Source organism: Dermacentor variabilis, chromosome 3 (genome assembly GCF_050947875.1).
Source record: "Dermacentor variabilis isolate Ectoservices chromosome 3, ASM5094787v1, whole genome shotgun sequence".
Lineage (NCBI taxonomy): Eukaryota > Metazoa > Arthropoda > Arachnida > Ixodida > Ixodidae > Dermacentor > Dermacentor variabilis.
In genome coordinates, this window is record NC_134570.1 from 157134741 (window position 1) to 157153597 (window position 18857).

Below are 18857 nucleotides of genomic sequence, written 5' to 3' on the forward strand. Positions count from 1 at the left end.
TAAAATATTGCATTCTGGGGTTTTACGTGCCAAAACCATGATCCGACTGCAAGGCACGCCATGAGAGCCATCGCTGGGGCCTAGATTCGGGCAACACCTATTCGAATGATAAGCAACAGATGACAAGGTTTAACCCCTTAACCATTTTGGACAAGCCCTGCTCATCCAACCCCTCGCATCCCCAAAGCGTATAGCATGAGTAAGTCTCATCCTTGCGATATTTGCTTTCCCCTTGAGTGTTCCGAGTGAGACACTCGTCTATGGCTTAAGTGGCGTTTTGGTCAGAAGATGGCAGAATGTGCACAGTGATTTATTTCTTCTAAATCTGAAGCATGTTTTTCGTGTGGCAAGTGGTGTTTTCAAAATGGTGTCTGACAGAGGCTATGCGTGGATCACCGGCAAAAGAGGCATTCCTTTGTCGTTTTCTTCCTACAATGATGGTTCAGATATCAAGAATAGATTGTTTCAGGAAGCGAAGACAAATGTGATGATGACTGAGGTCTGCAGCGGCTCGGACAAAGAAAAGAGGAAGGTCACAGGAGGACATCGCATGTGTGCATCTGTGGACATAAATTGATTCAAACAGTGTTCCGGCAGTCTCCAGTGTTTTTTTTTTTTTCTGTACCCTGTCAGAAGTGGCAGCTGTGGCAGTTCCGCCACAGGTGCCATCAACCCCGTGCAAAATGGCAACCGATATTTTGTGTGCCGAACGATGATTTATTAAAATTTTTTACTCGATCTGTGCTAGTCGCGTCGTGAACATTGTTGCCGCGAACGCAATTTTGTAAGTTCGTGGTTTCGTTGAACGTTTAATTACGACCACAATTTGGTCACTAAGGTTGACCAAATATGAAACCTTACACCCTTGGCTTGCGTTCCACGACATCAAGCGCCCGATTTTGTGTTGTGTGGCCTAGCAGAAAACAGTGTAGCCCAAGTGCAAACTTGAGTGACGTTTGCGCTTGCCATTAGATATTTCTGACCAAGAAGTTTCATGAGAGCAAGCCGATCATTTGTTGGCGTGTCACACTATCATCCCGGCAAGTGGATGTGGTGCACGTGTGAAATAGATTTACGACGTCACGTGCACAGCATTCACCCATTAATCGATGCATATGTACAAATAGGGTGCAATATAGAGTGCTGGAATGTATAAGGAAACTGATGAGCTACACACAATGGAGACTGCACGATTTTATTCATTCAGTGCGGCTTTCCTTCTTGACCACCCGATGAAATGAGTGCCAGTTCACATCTTTAGCTGGTCTGCATATAACCAAACGCATAACACTTCTAAAATATTTGTAATGCATTGTATAGCACAAAACAGTTTTCGTTTTCTTGTGGCCTAGTTACAATTATTACACCAAACACACCCACACTTCAAAAACGCCGACAATGAAATGGATTATTTAGGCTTGGATTGAAGGATTAAGCGCTAGCCAACGCGTGTCTGTGTGTGCTTGCCATTGAACGAGCACATCCTGATAAATTTGGCAACTTCATTCTAAATTAGTGTGGTGGAGCAGGTTGGCACAGCTTGATGGTTTGGTGCAAGATGGCGCAACTGGCACAGCACTTTCATAGTACCTATATGTGTGAGGACCTGTGACACGGAGAGAGGCAGACACGTCACTGACCTGTACGAAGTTTATTATTTTCCTCTAGAGTGCAGCATGACAAGACATGATGCAAGCAGCATTTACATGCTTCACCGTAACCACCTTTATAGCAGATTTATGCGCATTGTTGGCAGGTCCTATCACGACAGCTGTAACGAAGCAAACAACCCTCTCGCGAGCAAGTCCTTTTACGGGAATCAGTACCGAAGAACAAAATCAGATACAACCAACATGCAACATCCTCCGGTTTCTACATTCCACGGTTATATGCACCTTCCACTTTACCACCTCAACAGCAACACCAGGTGTCTCGTCTTTCAACACTGCAGCCGTGGTTACGCATATAGAAGGGCATATAGTGGGGACATTTCTGATGGACACACAATCCAAAGGCTGTGGCCGACGAGATGGCGAGGTGATCACTCGAGCAGCTCATCTCCTTCCTGGATCTCCTTGAGGCTGATGACCTCCACCTGACCACGACCTTTGCTCTCCTTGCTCACAAGCTCGTCCACTTGCCGGAAGTTGCCTGGGTCTGTCAGGAACACCTGTATGACCGACACGTGTGTCAGAAGCCAGATGCTTGAGTAGAGCTTGTTCTTGGACTGTCTCGATTGCAATGCTTTATTAGAATGTCTTACTTTCTTTTCATGCTTTATTTTTAAGAAGTGTTTATTGTAAACAGTGTCTCTTTGTATGTATGGCAATTTGGTTTGCACAAATCTGAATGTAGAAAAAAAAAAGTCAGATTTTTTTTCTTTCCAGTGTAATGATCGCACCCCAAACCTGCAGCAGTGATATGTCGTTTACCAAGTCTAGCTAATGATGAACGCGCTTACCATCTGTCGAATGCTACGAGAACGACTCTTCAAGACATACCAAGAGGTCTGCACGCACCAAACATTCTTAAGCAGATGCCTCAATTCATTCCTTTCATCACTTTCCGCAGTTCCATAAAAAAAAAAAAGCTACAACCAAACTTGCATGGCGTTATTATTTGTAGGCCTTATAATGGTCGTGGTCAACAATAACAAAAAAGGCGCCTTTCGATTCCTCTCGTCTGCACTCGTAGGCACACATCAAATCGAGAGTGGCAACGATAGTAGCCACATTTACACTGATACGTTAGAAGTGTACCCTATTCATACACCGACACTTTTAACACAGCTAAGATATTTGCCCACCCTTAGCGGAAACGTGCCGTATGAGGATAGCAGTGAAGACAAACGCCGCAGTTTTCGCAGCATGCCCACCATGTGTTTCTATGTCACTGGCAGCTAAGTGCTCCCATCTCTGTTTCTGTGCCCTCAAAGTGGACATGGCTACGTTATCGCCGTAAACTTTCCGATAACGATATTATTCATTACTGATATGGAAAAAAACTGCTTGAATGCACGTAATGTACTCACGAGAAGAAACAAAAATTGTGTTCGGCTTGCTCCGCCAGCCGCCATTTTTGTTTTGGTGTCCCGCACTACATACAGTGGCAGTCGCCTGTTTGTTGACTTGTTGTCATACCGCAGCAAATGCCGGATGAAAATTTTTTTTTATTTTTGCAGAAAACTTAACCCGCGTAATGGTTGCACCCCTGAATTTGCGCCCATTTTTTTTACAAAAAAAGTGTGATCATTATGCACGTAAATACGGCAACTTTCTACTCTTCTTGTGGAGAACCAAGGTAGCCGTGGAATCTGTAGATATTTGTAAGATATCCACATATGTCTACTGTACTCCTAGACTACGCAATGCCTCTATGACTGCTAGTATCTCTACTGAATCAAATGCCTTTTCATAATTTATAAAAGCCATATAGGTTCATTGTACTCCACAGTTTCCTCAATTACCTGATTAATGAAATGAATGCAATTCATCAGAATATCCATTCCTGAAACTAGCCTATTTTCTTGGTTGAGAAGTGTTGCCCTGATTCTATAGGAAATTATCTTGGTGAATATTTTATACAAAAATTAAAGCAAGCTAATGGGCCTATAATTCTTCAAGTCTGGGACATCTCCCTTCTTATGGATTGGTATAAGATTGGCATTCTTCCAGCTCTCTGGTACACTTGAATTTGTGAAGCATTGCATATAAATAGCCGCTAGTTTTTCAAGCACGATATCTCATGTTTTTATAATTAAATCGACTGTTATTCCATCTTCTCCTGCCGCTTTTCCCCGTTTCATGTCTTGCAAGGCCCTTCTAACTTCATCAGTTATGTAGCGGCAGCAGCATCGGCGTCGCACGAGGGATGACGTAGACGCTCGCGTCTACACGAGGCTCGAGCGGCTGGCGCTCCGGCACGGGCTAGCGTTCCGAAGGAGGATTATTAAAAAGAATGCTACGCTAAGAGATGGACTGTCGGTTCTTCCTCTCCTGCGAGAACCCGAGACTTTAACGGTCTACGTGGTCGCTCGTCGCCACAGTTTGGTGACTCCGGACGTGATACTGCCATACGCTCCTGTGGTAGAGACGACCATGGACCAGACCGACGCTACGAGAGCTCAAGGCCAGAACCCATCCGAGGAACGTGGTGAGCCCTCCTGTTCGGCCATCGCTGTCCGCCTCCCACAGTACTGGGACCAGCATCCTTCGGCGTGGTTTCTTCAGGCCGAAGCGCAATTTCAAGTCGCTGGTATCCGCTCTCAAGCCTCGAAGTTCCATTACGCCGTCGCAGCGCTCTCGCCCGCCGCCATTGACGAGGTGGCAGATTTGCTGAACTCCCCATTGTCTGCCGCCGCCTATGACAATCTCAAGGCGGCACTGCTACAGCGCACAGCAGCTTCACAATGTTCTCGCATCCAGCAGCTTCTGTCCGCTGAAGAACTCTGCGACCGACGCCCTAGTCAACTTCTTCGCCGAATGAGCCAGCTGCTCGGAAACAACGCGAGATCCATCGACGACACGCTGTTGCGCGAACTGTTTTTGCAACGACTCCCGGCTAACGTGCAGATGGTCCTGGCGACAGCCTCTACCATGGACCTTACCGGACTTGCCGCTTTGGCCGACAAAGTCATGGAAGTAGCCACCCCAACCATCGCAGCCACGTCACCGTCTCCGGGTGACAATACAACCGCTCTGCAAACTCTTCCCTGCTCTTCCGCAGTGCAATCTCCGCTCGACTCCTTGTGTGAGCGTCTGGAACGCATCATCTGTGGAGCGGAACTTCGCCGCGCGTCTCATCGCCCACGCAGCCGTAGTTCCAGCAGATCAAGACGCACGGGCACTCAAAATGAAACCTCAACTACAGCGCCTGGCGTTTGCTACTACCACAGCCGTTTTGGAAACGACGCCCGTCACTGTCAGCGTCCCTGCGCTTGGCAGGGAAACAGGCCGGCCGACCTCTAACGGCGACGAGTGGTCCGGCCCAACACACAAGTCGCCTTTTCTACGTGACGGACAGAGTTACGGGACAACGATTCTTAGTCGACACAGGTGCTGACGTCAGCATTCTCCCCGCCCAGCGCTCCGACCGAAAAGCGACTCCTGTGTCGTTTTTGCAAGCCGTCAACGGCACCAGGATTCCAGTTTTCTCGTCACGCTCCGTCATGCTAAACCTTGGCCTTCGACGAGCTTTCCGCTGGATCTTCCTGGTTGCAGACGTCCGTCATGCAGTCATTGGAGCAGACTTCTTGCATAACTACGGACTCCTTGTGGACATCCAACGACGCCGTCTCATCGACTCCGTGACCCAGCTATCCGTTCCCGGCGTCCCATCATCAGGCACATCGCCCATAGCGCCTATTTCTGCCATGTTGGACGAACCTTTCGCCGCGCTCCTACGCGAGTTTCCCACTTTGACGCGCCTGCCGTACTGGACGCAACCGGTACAACATGACGTGTGCCATCACATCGTCACCTCCGGCCCACCGGTCTACTTCCGACCCCGGCGTTTGTCCCCGGAGAAACTCAAGATCGCTCGCGCGGAGTTCGAACACATGCTGCAACTTGGCATCATCCGCCCTTCCTCCAGTAACTGGGCATCACCACTTCACATGGTGCCTAAGAAGACGGGAGACTGGCGCCCATGCGGTGATTACCGGGCACTAAACAACGTCACCGTTCCTGATCGCTACCCTCTACCGAACATTCAGGACTTCACGGTAGCGTTGCACGGTGCGACGATCTTTTCTAAGATCGATCTCGTTCGCGCCTACCATCAACTACCGGTCGCTGAAGAAGACATTCCCAAGACCGCCATCACCACACCCTTCGGTCTTTTCGAATTTCTCCGCATGCCTTTCGGTTTACGGAACGCGGGCCAATCCTTTCAGCGTTTCATCGATTCCGTTACCCGAGGTTTGCCTTTCGTTTTTGCATACATTGACGACCTTCTCGTCGCAAGCTCTTCGGCAGAAGAACATCTTCACCACTTGCGGTTGTTGTTTTCACGCCTTGCCAGTAAAGGAATTGTCATCAACGCCGCCAAGAGTGAATTCGGTCAACCCGAACTCGAGTTCCTCGGTCATATCGTCGACGCTAACGGCATTCGACCTCTGCCGTCCAAGATTCGAGTCATCGAAAACCTTCCCCGACCGACCACACTCACCAAGCTTCGCCAGTTTCTCGGTTTCGTCAATTTCTACCGCCGATTCATTCCCGAGTGCGCACGACTTATGGCTCCGCTAGACGCTCTCCTGGTAAACAAACGCAAACAAGTGCTTCAGTGGACTGAAGAGGCCACCGACGCTTTCACAAGAGTCAAGTCTTCCCTCGCCGATGCCACGCTGCTTAGACACCCAAAGCCAGACGCACCCACTGCCATCATGACCGACGCTTCAAACACCGCCGTTGGTGCCGTTCTGCAACAATTCATCGACAATGCATGGCATCCACTCGCTTTTTTCTCCAAGAAACTGAAGCCTGCGCAGTCCCGCTACAGCGTGTTCGGCCGTGAATTACTCGCTGTTTACCTGGCTATCAAGCATTTTCGCCATTTCCTCGAAGGCCGTCCATTCACTGTCTTGACGGACCACAAGCCCCTTGTGCACGCAATGAATCGTTCGGCGTCCTGTTACTCGCCCCGCGAGGTTCGACACCTTTCCTACATTTCCGAGTTTACAACAACGTTCCGCCACATCAAGGGCACCGACAACGTTCCAGCCGACGTCCTCAGTCGTGTCAGTGTCGTTTCCACGTTGACATCGGAACCTTTCATCATCGAGGCCGACTTACTCGCCAGTCAACAGCGTGACGACACTGAACTTCGTACACTCCGGAATTCTTCAACGTCCCTGAAATTGGAAGACGTCGTTGTGACCCCAGATGGTACATCCGTCGTCTGCGACACTTCTAACGACACACCTAGACCATACATTCCGGCATCCCTTCGCAGACGTCTATTCGAAACCGTGCACAACCTGTCGCACCCTGGCATACGCGCGACACAGAAGCTCCTTTCCAGTCGTTTCGTTTGGCCTCGGCTAAACGCCCAAGTTCGCGACTGGGTTCGCTGCTGTTTGTCGTGTCAACGTTCGAAGATCCAGCGTCACCCCATTCCGCCTGCCAAGTCTTTTCTTCCACCGGATGCTCGTTTTGACACCATACACCTGGACCTCGTCGGCCCTCTCCCACCCTCGAAAGGCTACTGCTACATACTGACATGCATCGACCGTTATACACGGTGGCCAGAAGCTACACCTATATCTGACATCTCAGCGCCCACTGTTGCAGCAGCTTTCATGTCTACGTGGATCGCAAGGTTTGGCTGCCCATCCACAATAATCACAGATCGCGGTCGGCAGTTTGACTCAGCACTTTTCAACGAGCTACTCAAACTACTCGGAACGACACGTTTTCGCACAACTGCTTACCACCCTCAGTCCAATGGACTAGTTGAACGTTTTCACCGGCATCTCAAGGCCTCCCTTATGGCACATGAATCGCCGGAGAAGTGGGTCCTACATTTGCCCCTTGTCTTACTTGGCATCAGAGCCGCACTCAAGAGTGACCTAGGTTGCTCCTGTGCTCAGCTAGTCTACGGCACCCACCTACGCCTTCCGTGCGATTTCTTTGTCGCCACCCCCCAAACGCCTATGCCATCACCTGCCGACTACGTTGCCGAACTGCAAGCTTTCTTCAGCCAGATGCGCCCCGTGCCTACACGTTCACAAGAAGCAAGGTCTCCGTACGTTTCTCCCGCACTCAGCTCTGCTACCCACGTTTTCGTGCGTAACTGTGCCGTGCGGAAGCCTTTGCAACCACACTACTCCGGGCCATATTGTGTTCTAGAGCGTCGTCCGACGACGTTTGTTGTGAATGTCAACGGCCGATCAGACACAATTGCCCTGGAACGTCTCAAACCCGCCTACATAGAAGCACCCACGCCATCAGCTCCACCAGTATGCGACGCGACCTTGCTGCATCCTTCGCCGCCGCCAGTGCACGTGACACCCAAGACCAACGCCAAGACACGCCGCGTCACGTGGACTTTCCATCGTTCGTTGAACTTTCCTCCTCTCTAGGGGGGGAGCCCTCTGTAGCGGCAGCAGCATCGGCGTCGCACGAGGGATGACGTAGACGCTCGCGTCTACACGAGGCTCGAGCGGCTGGCGCTCCGGCACGGGCTAGCGTTCCGAAGGAGGATTATTAAAAAGAATGCTACGCTAAGAGACGGACTGTCGGTTCTTCCTCTCCTGCGAGAACCCGAGACTTTAACGGTCTACGTGGTCGCTCGTCGCCACAGTTACAGAAGAAGCCTCTGTATCCTGTTCATTACTACTCTGAATGGAGATAGCATGGCTGCTCTGGGTGCTGTACAGCTCAGTATAGAATTCTTCTGCTGCTTTTACTATATCTTCGAAATTGCTCATGATATTACCCAGCTTATCTTTCAGTGCACAAATCTTGTTTTGACCGATGCCTAGTTTCCTTCTCACTGTTTCCAGGCTCCGTACATTTTTTACTGCTTCCTCAGTCTTTCTCACATTATAATTTCCAATATTCCTTATTTTCTCTTTGTTGATTAGTTTTGACAGTTTGCGAATTCTATCTGATATCCTGAGTTCGACACTTTCATTCTTTGTCGTTTCTTTATTAGATCCTTTGTAATTTGGGAGAGCTTGCCCACTGGTTGCCTTGGTGCTTTGCCTCCCACTTCAATTGCTGCTTCTGAAGTCAGCCTAGTAATGGTTTCATTCATTGCCTCTATGTCATCTTCATCTCCCTGTTCTAAGGCTGCAAATTTGTTTGAAAGTGCCAACCTGAATTGGTCTGCTTTTACCCTTACTTGGTCTGTTTCTTCTTGACCAATTTTATCCTTTCTCTCTTTAAACTGAGCTGAATCCTAGCTCTCACTAACCTATGATCACTGCACTTTACCCTACCTAACACTTCTACATCCTGCACTATGCTGAAATTGGCAAAGAGTATGAAATCTATTTCATTTCTTGTCTCTCCATTAGTGCTTTTCCAAGTCTACTTCATGTTACTGTGCTTCCTGAAGAAGGCATTTATTATTCGAAGCCTATGATGCATGATGTACCACTACAAACATTGGCTTGACAGGAGTAGAATGCTTCGCATTAAACCCTTTGCTCTACCAATGCCAACAGAGGCCCAGTATTCCTGAACAAGTAGTGACCAGGGCTGCAAATTTGACAGGGCAAATAAATTTGTCAGGGCTTGTGTTTTAGATGTGTGTTTTTCTTTCCTCTCTTTTGGTAGTCTGAGTGGTCTCCGAACAGTCCAGGTTAAATGATATTTCAGGCCTACTTATGTGTGGAAATTTACACGGAAGCCACTGACAGCAAACAGAGAGGATGAGTGAATCTTCTGGTCACACCGTTGGTCTTATGTCAGCAGTCAGCAGGAATGAAAGGTTCCCGGGCACGTAAAAAGCATGCTTCGCCGCTGAAAGACCATGCATGCTAGACATGACAACAAAGGTCACTAGTGCACAGACCATCTCAAGGGTGCCAGTGTCACCAAGAACGGTGGACATCTCGACAGAGGACGCGAGCGCCTCCAGCCGTGACCGCACGGCCTTGCCCTGGGGCACCACAACACGCAGCTTCATCTGTGACCGTTGCAGGGGTATGACATCTTTCAGCTGACGGATTGCTTCCAGTGCCTGCATTGGACATCAAAACACAGCATTGAATTCAATTACTCAGTTTCATTTCCAAAAGCAAGGCAGGGTAGACACTACGAGAGACACTGAAGTGTGTGTATGGACTGCATTCAACCACCTGATGTTCCTCGCTGTATGCTTAAAGCATGACACACAAGTTTTTTCGTCATGCCCCTAATAGAATATGGTCGCGGCGGTCGGAAGTCGAATTCGTAACATTGCACGTGGCTGACTTGAACTTGTGACAACATTGGAAATGTCCAGAGAATGATACCCCCTACAAAGGTTAGAGGAAAATGGCCAGTAAAGGTGGCCCCTGTGTGCTACCAAACAATACAGTGCTCCTGCTCATTGGGAGGCTTTGGTGAAAGCTTCACTTCACATCTTTGAAGTGCCTAACCACGCTTGTACGCACTCACCGTGTTCATAGCAATTCATCCTTCTTCCTACTTTATTATATTCTTTCGATTGATCGGTGCTCTTCATAGCAGCACTATTGAAGCTTGTTCCATACTTGCATCAACAATATTCCAGTGGCCAAAACAAGTGAAAAACTTGAATTTATTAATGCAATAATAGTTTACTGTACAAATGAGAAACACTCTAGCATCATTTCTATACAATCTCCCCCACACACTGACAAATGCTGGCAATATAAACTCTCTGGGCTACCAGGTAAATAAATGAAAAAAAAAAATCGAAGACCTTAAAATGTTAACATGCTGCGAGTGCTAATGTCTACAAGTAAGAAGCATCCAACCCCAGTGCGATGGTTTTCCTAAATTAATAAAAACTGACAATGAAAGGAGGTAAAAATAAATGTGGGAACTATCACATTGGTGCCACAGTTTGTGAACTGCCAAAGCAGCTGGGTTTGTAAGCGATATGCAGCCCTCCCCCCATTACACTTTCATTAATAAATACAAGCAAGTACTGTTCAACTTCGTAGGAATGAAAAGGTTTTGCATGAGTGCCAATTTTTTCGTAGCCTTCAAGATTTGCGACTTTTCGCTGTGGTAACAATGTGTAGCACCATAACCTTGAAGGCTGTGCTTCTGGCGTAATGCTATGTTGCTGCTTGTCCACAGACAAACGAAATGCACTGCATGCTAGCTGAAGTGCATGAAAAAGGTCAGTCTTGTTGTACCGAATTAACCCCAGAAAGGCCAAGCACCATTCCACATCAAAGAAAATTAAAACAACTTGTTCACGTCAATTTCTGGCCATTCCTACTAAAACGTTCCGTATGCATTCCAACAATTCATTTGTTTTCAATATACTATTTTTATGGAAATTGCACTAAATATATATGGAATCCATGACGAATAGGAGGAATTCCATGAAAATCATGCAGAGTTATTGGAATGGCATTTGGAATGTTTTAGTAGGAATGTGGAGAGTACATTTGCAAAAAAAAAAACAAAAAAAACTAACAATTAGTAGTAAATAATTACAATGGTAGTTAACTAATAATTGGTTTGCTGAACTACCCAAAAGAAAACCCTCTCCATAGCTCATCAGAAATTCTACAATTGACTTTTTGTTGAGCATCAAGTATCCAAGAGGAAGCTTTAGCTCGCGCCCAGCTCCAATGCCACCTATTCAAATACATTTAAAATGCAGAAATGCTTTCATGAGGCCATCTCTGAACCAATGTTAATGAAAATTGTTGCATATAAGAAAGAAAATTAAATTATGGTGACTCTAAGAAACTAGAAAGAATAATTTTGATTTAGCCCACAATTTCTTTTTACAGAAATTGGCCAAAATTGGCAAGCAAAATTATGCATTGACGATTATGACACTCCATAATGTGAAACTTGAGTGCAGCTACTCAGATGTCTTGAATTCCCTTTATATTAAGGCAATGAATTTGAATCTGAACGGCAGGATACCATCGCCGGCGGCGCTGAGCCTCTGCTCGTGTAGCTTGTATGGCAGCAGTGGTAGACGAACCACTTCCACAGATTGCGTCGCTCATTGTTCAGAAAGAAAGAAAATGCAAATGCGCGTGGAGCGCATTCTCTAGCAGAGGCGGCATATGTGAAGTAGTGCATGCAGAGTGGGTCTTCGCCATGGAGCATGCCTCGTGTGACGCTACCTTTCCTCCTCACCCTTTTGCCACGGTATCCTCCCCTGCTTTTCTCCTCGTGGTTTCGCTGCACACTCCACCTCCGCTTTCCTCCTCGCACTCTATTCACTATCGCCGTTTTTCATCTCCTGCTGCGCTCCGCATATGCTCTTTCATTCTTTGCTGCGCTCTTTCACTTGGTTGCGAGAGACACCAATGCTCAACGCAGAAACGGGTGCCTAAGAGCTGTGCCCTAAAGTAGAAAAACAAAAAAAGCACAAAGCTTACAAAAAGTTCTGCTGGCTTTAGGGTGCATGCTAGAGCACCCTAAAGATGGTTGAGAAAAGGGCGGGGTTTGCTAGCCGCAGATGCTGCACTGCAAGCCCCCGCCTTTTGCGCAACTATGTTCGCGAGCAGGGGCGGGGTCTAGCACACGCTTTTTCATTGGTCGTGCCTGGTTATTCTGGCCACGAATAGCTGACGCCACAAGTGGACGTGCCTGCTCCTGCTGCCATTTGCTGGCACTCAAGGCAGCCGTCGCAAAGCACAGGCCACATGCCCGTGTGTTTGCTTTCATAAAGAAACCCGATGTACATGCCCATCTGGGAAGTGCCACCCACCTGCTGCTTGGTGCTCTTGTTGGGCCGCACCGAGAAGTGCGCCTCCTTCATGGACTTCTCGACAATGGTGACGGGGTAGGGCCTCTTGGTCTCCGGGTTGATGCACATGTCGGCCACCATGGTGGCGATGTCTCGGTAGTTCGACTCCAGCTGGCAGTGTCGCTCCTTCTCTGACACCTGCAGCTCACCCTTGGCCAGGATCTGGACATGGATTGATTAGCGAGGGTCAAAGGCCAATTGCGACAATATTTCACTCCAGCTAAATTGGTTATAAACGGGCAGTCAACATTTATTTCCACTGAAGGGTAAAGGCCTCTCCCAGTGATCAATTACTCCCGTCTTGCGCCAACTGACATCACCTGATGCTTGCAAACCTAATTTCAGCACACAATCTAGAATTGCTATCCCAGACTGCACTTCCCTTCTCTTGGCACCCATTCTGTAACTCTAATAGACCACTGATTACCTGCCCTGAGCATTCCATGTCTTGACCAACTCCATTTTTTCATCTTTAATGTCAATTAGAATATTGATTACCCCCGTATGCTCTCTAATCCACACCGCTGTCTTCCTGTCTCTTGATGCTACACCTATCAAATGAGCAGTACATACTAGCAAAGCAATCTTGGCAATGTTGCAGGGCTGGTTATTGTCTAATTTTCTGATTAACAGCCTAAGCAGAAGACACTTCCACCTTGTGGTTAGTGTATAAGACGTAAACACAAGCACACTGCCTATGAGAGTTCTCAGCGCGGCGTGGGTGGTACCCACTCTCGTATATCATTCCAAGGAGTCGGTTGCTCTGGGTTGTGCATCACTTCTGGAAAGTAGTAATGGCAGCATTTTTCGTTTTTTCAGTTTTGGTGTGGAAAACATCTACTTTTACAAGCTTTTCATAACACATCCACTGATACTTCGAATGTAAAATACTGCATGGAAGCTACTTGTGTGTGTGAAAACTTTATTAAGTATCCTGCATATTGATTGCCTGGGTCTAGGCTGTGCAGGGGGCAACAGAGAGACCCTGTCTCTCAGTAGCATCATGGGCTTGCTGGATGGCCCTAAGTTGGTCTTGAAGACCTGAGCAAGTCAGTGGTGCTCTCCATCACATCTCCAGTTCATCCAGGGGGACTGCAATTCTCTGAACTATTTCGCAACCTCAGAGTATGTGCTCTAGGGTGGCTCCCCTATCTTCACATAATTTACATTTGGCAACATGGTATAATTCTGGAAATATGCGGTTAAGATGTACCGGGTTTGTGTTTCGGTTTGAAGGCGCCTCCAGTCAACCGCCTGAGACCTGTCAGATTTTGGGCTAGGAGGTGGATATATACATCTCGAGTTTCTATAGAATTGGGTAATGTCACTGAATAAGAAGAGTCTATCCCTATCCTTCCGTTCCACCTCCTCCTCAGTCAAAGCCCGCCCTCCTAATCGGGCAGGGTTAATGAGTGCTCGCACAACACGATGGGCAGACTCATTAAGGTTGAGGGTGTCTGTGATTGCCTTGCCGTGAAATTCCTCAGATGATATGAGTTTGGCTTTACTGTTTAGAATTCTTGCAACCTCAACTTACATCCATCCTCTGGCGTGATTTCGTACAGCCGTTTGGGAGTCACCAATAATGTATCTACATTTGGGAGAAGCAATAGCCAGAGCGATGGCAACGTCCTCCGCAACCTGAGATACCCTGCTTTTGATTGAGCATGTGCATAAGCTTTCTTGCTTTGTATTGTGATGCAGACTTTCAGAAACTAGGCATTTTTACACACTCCAAAATTTTATTGCAGCTAGCCCTTAAATAGTACATACGCAGACAATGTTGGTACTGTACCTGGTAGTTAATGTATACGGCACAGATTCTAGAACATGGCCTCCAAGACTTTCATTGCACCGCAGGTGCAGCTTAATCCCAGAGGTCGCGCCCAGGTGGCAGAGTCAGTGTGTTCTGGTTTATGGTCATTTCCAGCAAGCAATATTGACAGCGGTTTGGACTTTAACATTTACAAGTGTTACGTTTCGCCTTCGACGCGCGGTTTAGCCGGCGCGGCTGCAACAAAGCGGCAGACATTTTGGCCTGTTCGGCGCCGCCGCTACGCCTCCCCGCCAAGCGCGTCCAGGCATGTTCCGATGCCACGTGTCTTCATGTGCGTGTGTGAGTGTATGTGCATATTGGTGCCCACGCTTGTCGAAGCGCGGCAGCCGGGGAGAGGAGCTCCCAACAACTGTGAAGCGAGGGGGTCTGACAGGCGCCGACACGACAGTGTGAGCCACCTTCTCCTCCCCATTGTGCCCGACCGGCGCCGACACGACAGTGTGAGCCACCTTCTCCTCCCCATTGTGCCCGACCGGCGCCGACACGACAGTATGAGCCACCTTCTCCTCCCCATTGTGCCCGAACGGCGCCGGCACGACGGCTGCGCCACCTTATCCCATTGTGCCCGAGCGGCACCGTCACGTGCTCGTCTATAGAGGGGTTCCTTCTTGCCCTCAACTGCGAGAGTATAAAAACAGCTGCCCCCGGACGCCAGGGAGGGCTCCGATTTCTTCTGTTGAGTAACGTGCTCTCCCGTCTCTCTACTTCGGTCAACCTGACCGCCAACTCTTTGCGATGTTAGAATAAACAAGTTGTTTTGTTGTTACCAGTCGACTCATGCTTTGCCGGGACCTTTGGATGCTTCCAGTTGTACCCCAGGCCGCCAGGCCAACGCTACCCTTGGGGCTTGCGACCCAGGTGCAACAACGGGCGGCAGCGCCGAGTTCCCAACAACTCGCGCCCGCGGTGCGATTACAACACAAGCTAGTAAAGCATGGCACCTTTCCATTTCCCGCTTATTCAAAAGCCTGACACAGGAACCTAATTTTCCCTAACAAGGGTTGTTTTTGTTTGCGATAAGGTAATGCTACACCGAAGACAGAACATTACCAAGCTACTCTGCACATTTCATTGGCCAGTGACAGCATCTGCAGCAACAAGATTCATTACCTCTTTGCAGATCTTGGTCTGGTCTTCTGAACCGAAACACTTCACAAGGTCCTCCTTCTTGGCAGCCTGGCCCTTGGTGACATTTGTGTACACTGTGTGCATTTGAAGGACTTCATCAATGTCCTTCTCCCTGTGCAAAAAAAAAAAAAGAAAGAAAGAAAGAAACAAAAAAAAAAGCAGATATGTAAACGAAAGGAAAACAGAAAGTCGTACTCAGTAGACGGTTGAGAGGTGAAGCAAGCACCAGAGTTGTAATCGATCGACAATGCCAGTCTACAGCTTATTTCATGAAGAGATTCATACCAGTCCCATGCACACGCCTCATCTGCAAGTGCAGGGAATACTGCGAATTCAATCTGGACTAAGCCTGCATCACGAGAACAAATCGCGGGGTAATACCACGTTCCAATGGTAAACAATTTTTATTTTCTCTGTACAATAGTCTATACACATTATTTTGCATGTAAGTTGCAGCAGTGGTCACTCATGTTTGGAACAAAGTTGCTGATATGGCTGCCTGGCCAATGCTGGAGGCGAGTTGCTCCTTTGAGCCAGTGTGCAGGTCTTATTCTTTGAAAATGCACACGACAGCAGCTTTAATCCAGAAAAGCACGCATGCAGTAATGTCACCATTTTGTCACAATTTTCTATTTTCAGAGCCCCCCAAAAATGATCCAACAGGTAACTTCACAAAAGTAACTAGTTGTTTTTGAAGTTGTCTACATGTTTCAAATAACAATTGCACAATCAAATTGATGCCATTTATTTAAAGTGTGCACTGTAAGAGTATTTTCCAGCTTAAGATCAATTATGCACTTCTCGTATAGGCGACCTTTATTGTGAAGGAATCAAATCTATTGACTATGCAAAGCACCTGCAAGAGTTGTCCGACTGCTTACCCACCTGATCACACAACAAATATTATAATTCATCATCGCCAAAACACAAGTTGTGTTTGCATTTCACTAGCACTGAATAAACATGCAGTAATAAGATGTACAATCCTACTCATGAATATTCACAGTTAATAACAAAACTTGTGTTTTGGCTATAAAAGTGATGCTGGAGACGTATGAAAAGAAAATTATTTGTTCGTTTGTTTTCCCTACCTCGCATCCAAGTATGTTAGACATCAGTTAAGCTTGTGTTTCCTCTACACATATCTTGTGCAGTTTGCTGACAAAGTTCACAGACCAAGTGGATGCATGCCAAATGGCCTCTAAGCGACACTTCCGGTGTGTCAGAACTAGCATTAAAGAGGGGTCTTCTTGTTTTTTGCCGACATGCCATTTTCTTTTTACAGCGAAGCTGTATACCTATACCGTCCACGTAAATTTTCGTGTCAGCGTGGCAAGCAACAAACTCCCCATATGTGGGCCGATCCCGAAGATAGTGCAATGCCGGCCCTACATGCGGCGGAGGTGAAGCAGGCGTTAAGCACTCCCCATATGTGGGTCAATCCCGAAGATAGTGCAATGCCGGCCCGACCCGCGGCAGAGGTGCAGTTCGCCATTAATGGGCCCACATGCACAGCTTCGCTGGTCATCCTTCTTCACAGAGTGGAAGGGCACTGAGTTATTTTTGCTCGGTGTACTCCTGTCTCTCTTTCTCATGCGATGCGCTCTTTGAGAGCTGTGGTGACACGCTTGTCTTGAGAGCAATAGCATCATTGGAATTGAAATCGCCGATACCAGCCACTTTTGTCTTCTATACTTGATTGCCTTCTCCACATCACATGACCCACCAAGACTTCCCCACTTCTTCCTATCAATCTCAACTAGAATTTCAGCTTGCTCTCTCACCCACACACCTCTGTTGTTCCTGTCCATTAACATTCCTGATACCATTACCATCACTCGTTGGGCAGCCCTTAGATTCCTCTCAAGCCTCTTTGTTATCCTTGAAGCTATGGTCCTTTAGGTTAGCATTGGTTAATGATCTGACTAGCACTTTATCACATATTGCAATGCGCAGCTAATAAAGTGTGTCATATGAAGAGATTTCAGGGTTCATTAGCCCATGTTTGACTTGCGAAAGATGCGGTCTCAATACAAGCTTCTCAGATGAATGACTTTTTCTGTTCCCCAAAATACTTGTTTAGCCCAACACTAAACAGCACATAAGGCAGGTGTTTATCCGCCTGTCTTCTGTGATGTTGCATGTGTGTTTTCAGAGTAAGGTGAGTAAGGTCTGTGCAGTTCTATACCTTTACCATGAACGAGCTAAGCGTATGAACAGCTGTCAAAGCATTTGCATAATCACTTGCAAGCAATTGTGCAGTCAAAAGCACCTACATAATCAATCTTATTAAGAATTAAAGCTTCCGTCGAATTGGGCACCTACCACTTGAAAATTGAGCTACCGTTTTCACGTGTTGCACAAACACACCTATCCTTTCGAAACGCAGAGGCTCGTGTGTCCAGACTCATCGCTATCATTAGAAGGATTGTAGTGCACTCATAGCTATTTTGCTTCGGCCTTCTATTTCTATAAACTGAACAGGCAAAGCCGGCTGACGAGGCTTGAACTACTTGCATCACAACACAACGCCTCCGCCCGTCTCATGCAGTTGACAGCAACAAAAATAACTCTGCCCGATATGTGGCAGGCCACGCGCTTTATGGTAACAGCTCGCTAATGTTGCTTCATTTCACGGAAGCAGACGGCGGCCTGTGGGAACGTCCCCTATATACAGAAGAGAAGAAACTAAGCTTAAACGTAGTCTGTGCCTGAACACCATCACCAAACGTGACTGCCTCGCGCTCATATGAACGGTCGCAACATTTCCGCCATTCCTGCACCGTAACTGACCATGGCGCCCGTAGCCTACAGATAAAAGAGAAACCAAGCTTACACGTTGTTCCTCCAAGCCAAAACCTTGTTCTTGTAGCAGGCGATCTCGAAGCGCTTGCCACCTTTCTTCATGCGCACTACGGCAACGTTGGTCAACCGTATCTGGTTAGTCGGCGTAAATATCGACATTTTGAAACCTTAAGTAACAAAAACGCTTTAAATTGGACGTTATTAACGGATAAACGAGCGCTACCGTGTACAGCGAGAGTATGCCTAAGAGTTGTTACTCAAAAACTTGCTCGCAAATGAGCCAAAATCCTGCATTGCTGTAGCGCATAGACCCAATCCGACCTACGTGTTCTGCGATACACCAATACTATCCAATACGACCACACGAAAAGCGAGAGAGAGCCGGAGTGCGCATTCCACCAGTCACGTGGTATGAAGCGCTGCGCCTACTCTGCGCACGCGCAGGGTTGCCTAGGCGACCGAGACGCGTCTGCTGACGAAACGGTGACATGCGGTGACTCCAATGTCGATTGACCCTTTAATACTCGCATTTGAGAACCCTTGGTTAGTTCGCGAGCTCCGCGTGCGTTCGCGTCGAATAAAGCACAATAATGCAAAAATTTTCCAACTAATTAATATTAAATTATTTATAATCTAATGTTGAAAGAACTTACATGAAGCAGCCTCG

At 47.6% G+C, this 18857-nt stretch overlaps 1 protein-coding gene across 1 annotated transcript; it reads right to left on the minus strand.

The window, feature by feature from the left end:
• Positions 1–1636: 1636 nt before the first annotated feature.
• On the minus strand, positions 1637–18555 carry Sbds (SBDS ribosome maturation factor). Its single transcript, XM_075686592.1, has 5 exons — positions 18222–18555; positions 15368–15497; positions 12382–12582; positions 9523–9690; positions 1637–2170 (listed from the first exon to the last, which is right to left on the minus strand). Exons 1-5 carry the CDS (start codon positions 18347–18349, stop codon positions 2042–2044), a joined length of 756 nt encoding a protein of 251 aa, XP_075542707.1. The 5' UTR covers positions 18350–18555; the 3' UTR covers positions 1637–2041.
• Positions 18556–18857: the final 302 nt, after the last annotated feature.

Coding starts and splice junctions, on each gene's coding strand:
- Sbds (XM_075686592.1), bottom strand. CDS start 18,349: ATGTCGATATTTACGCCGACTAACCAGATACGGTTGACCAACGTTGCC. Junction 12,583..15,367: donor AGACCAAGATCTGCAAAGAG/GTAATGAATCTT, acceptor ATCCATGTCCAG/ATCCTGGCCAAGGGTGAGCT. Junction 9,691..12,381: donor ACAAGAGCACCAAGCAGCAG/GTGGGTGGCACT, acceptor TGTCCAATGCAG/GCACTGGAAGCAATCCGTCA.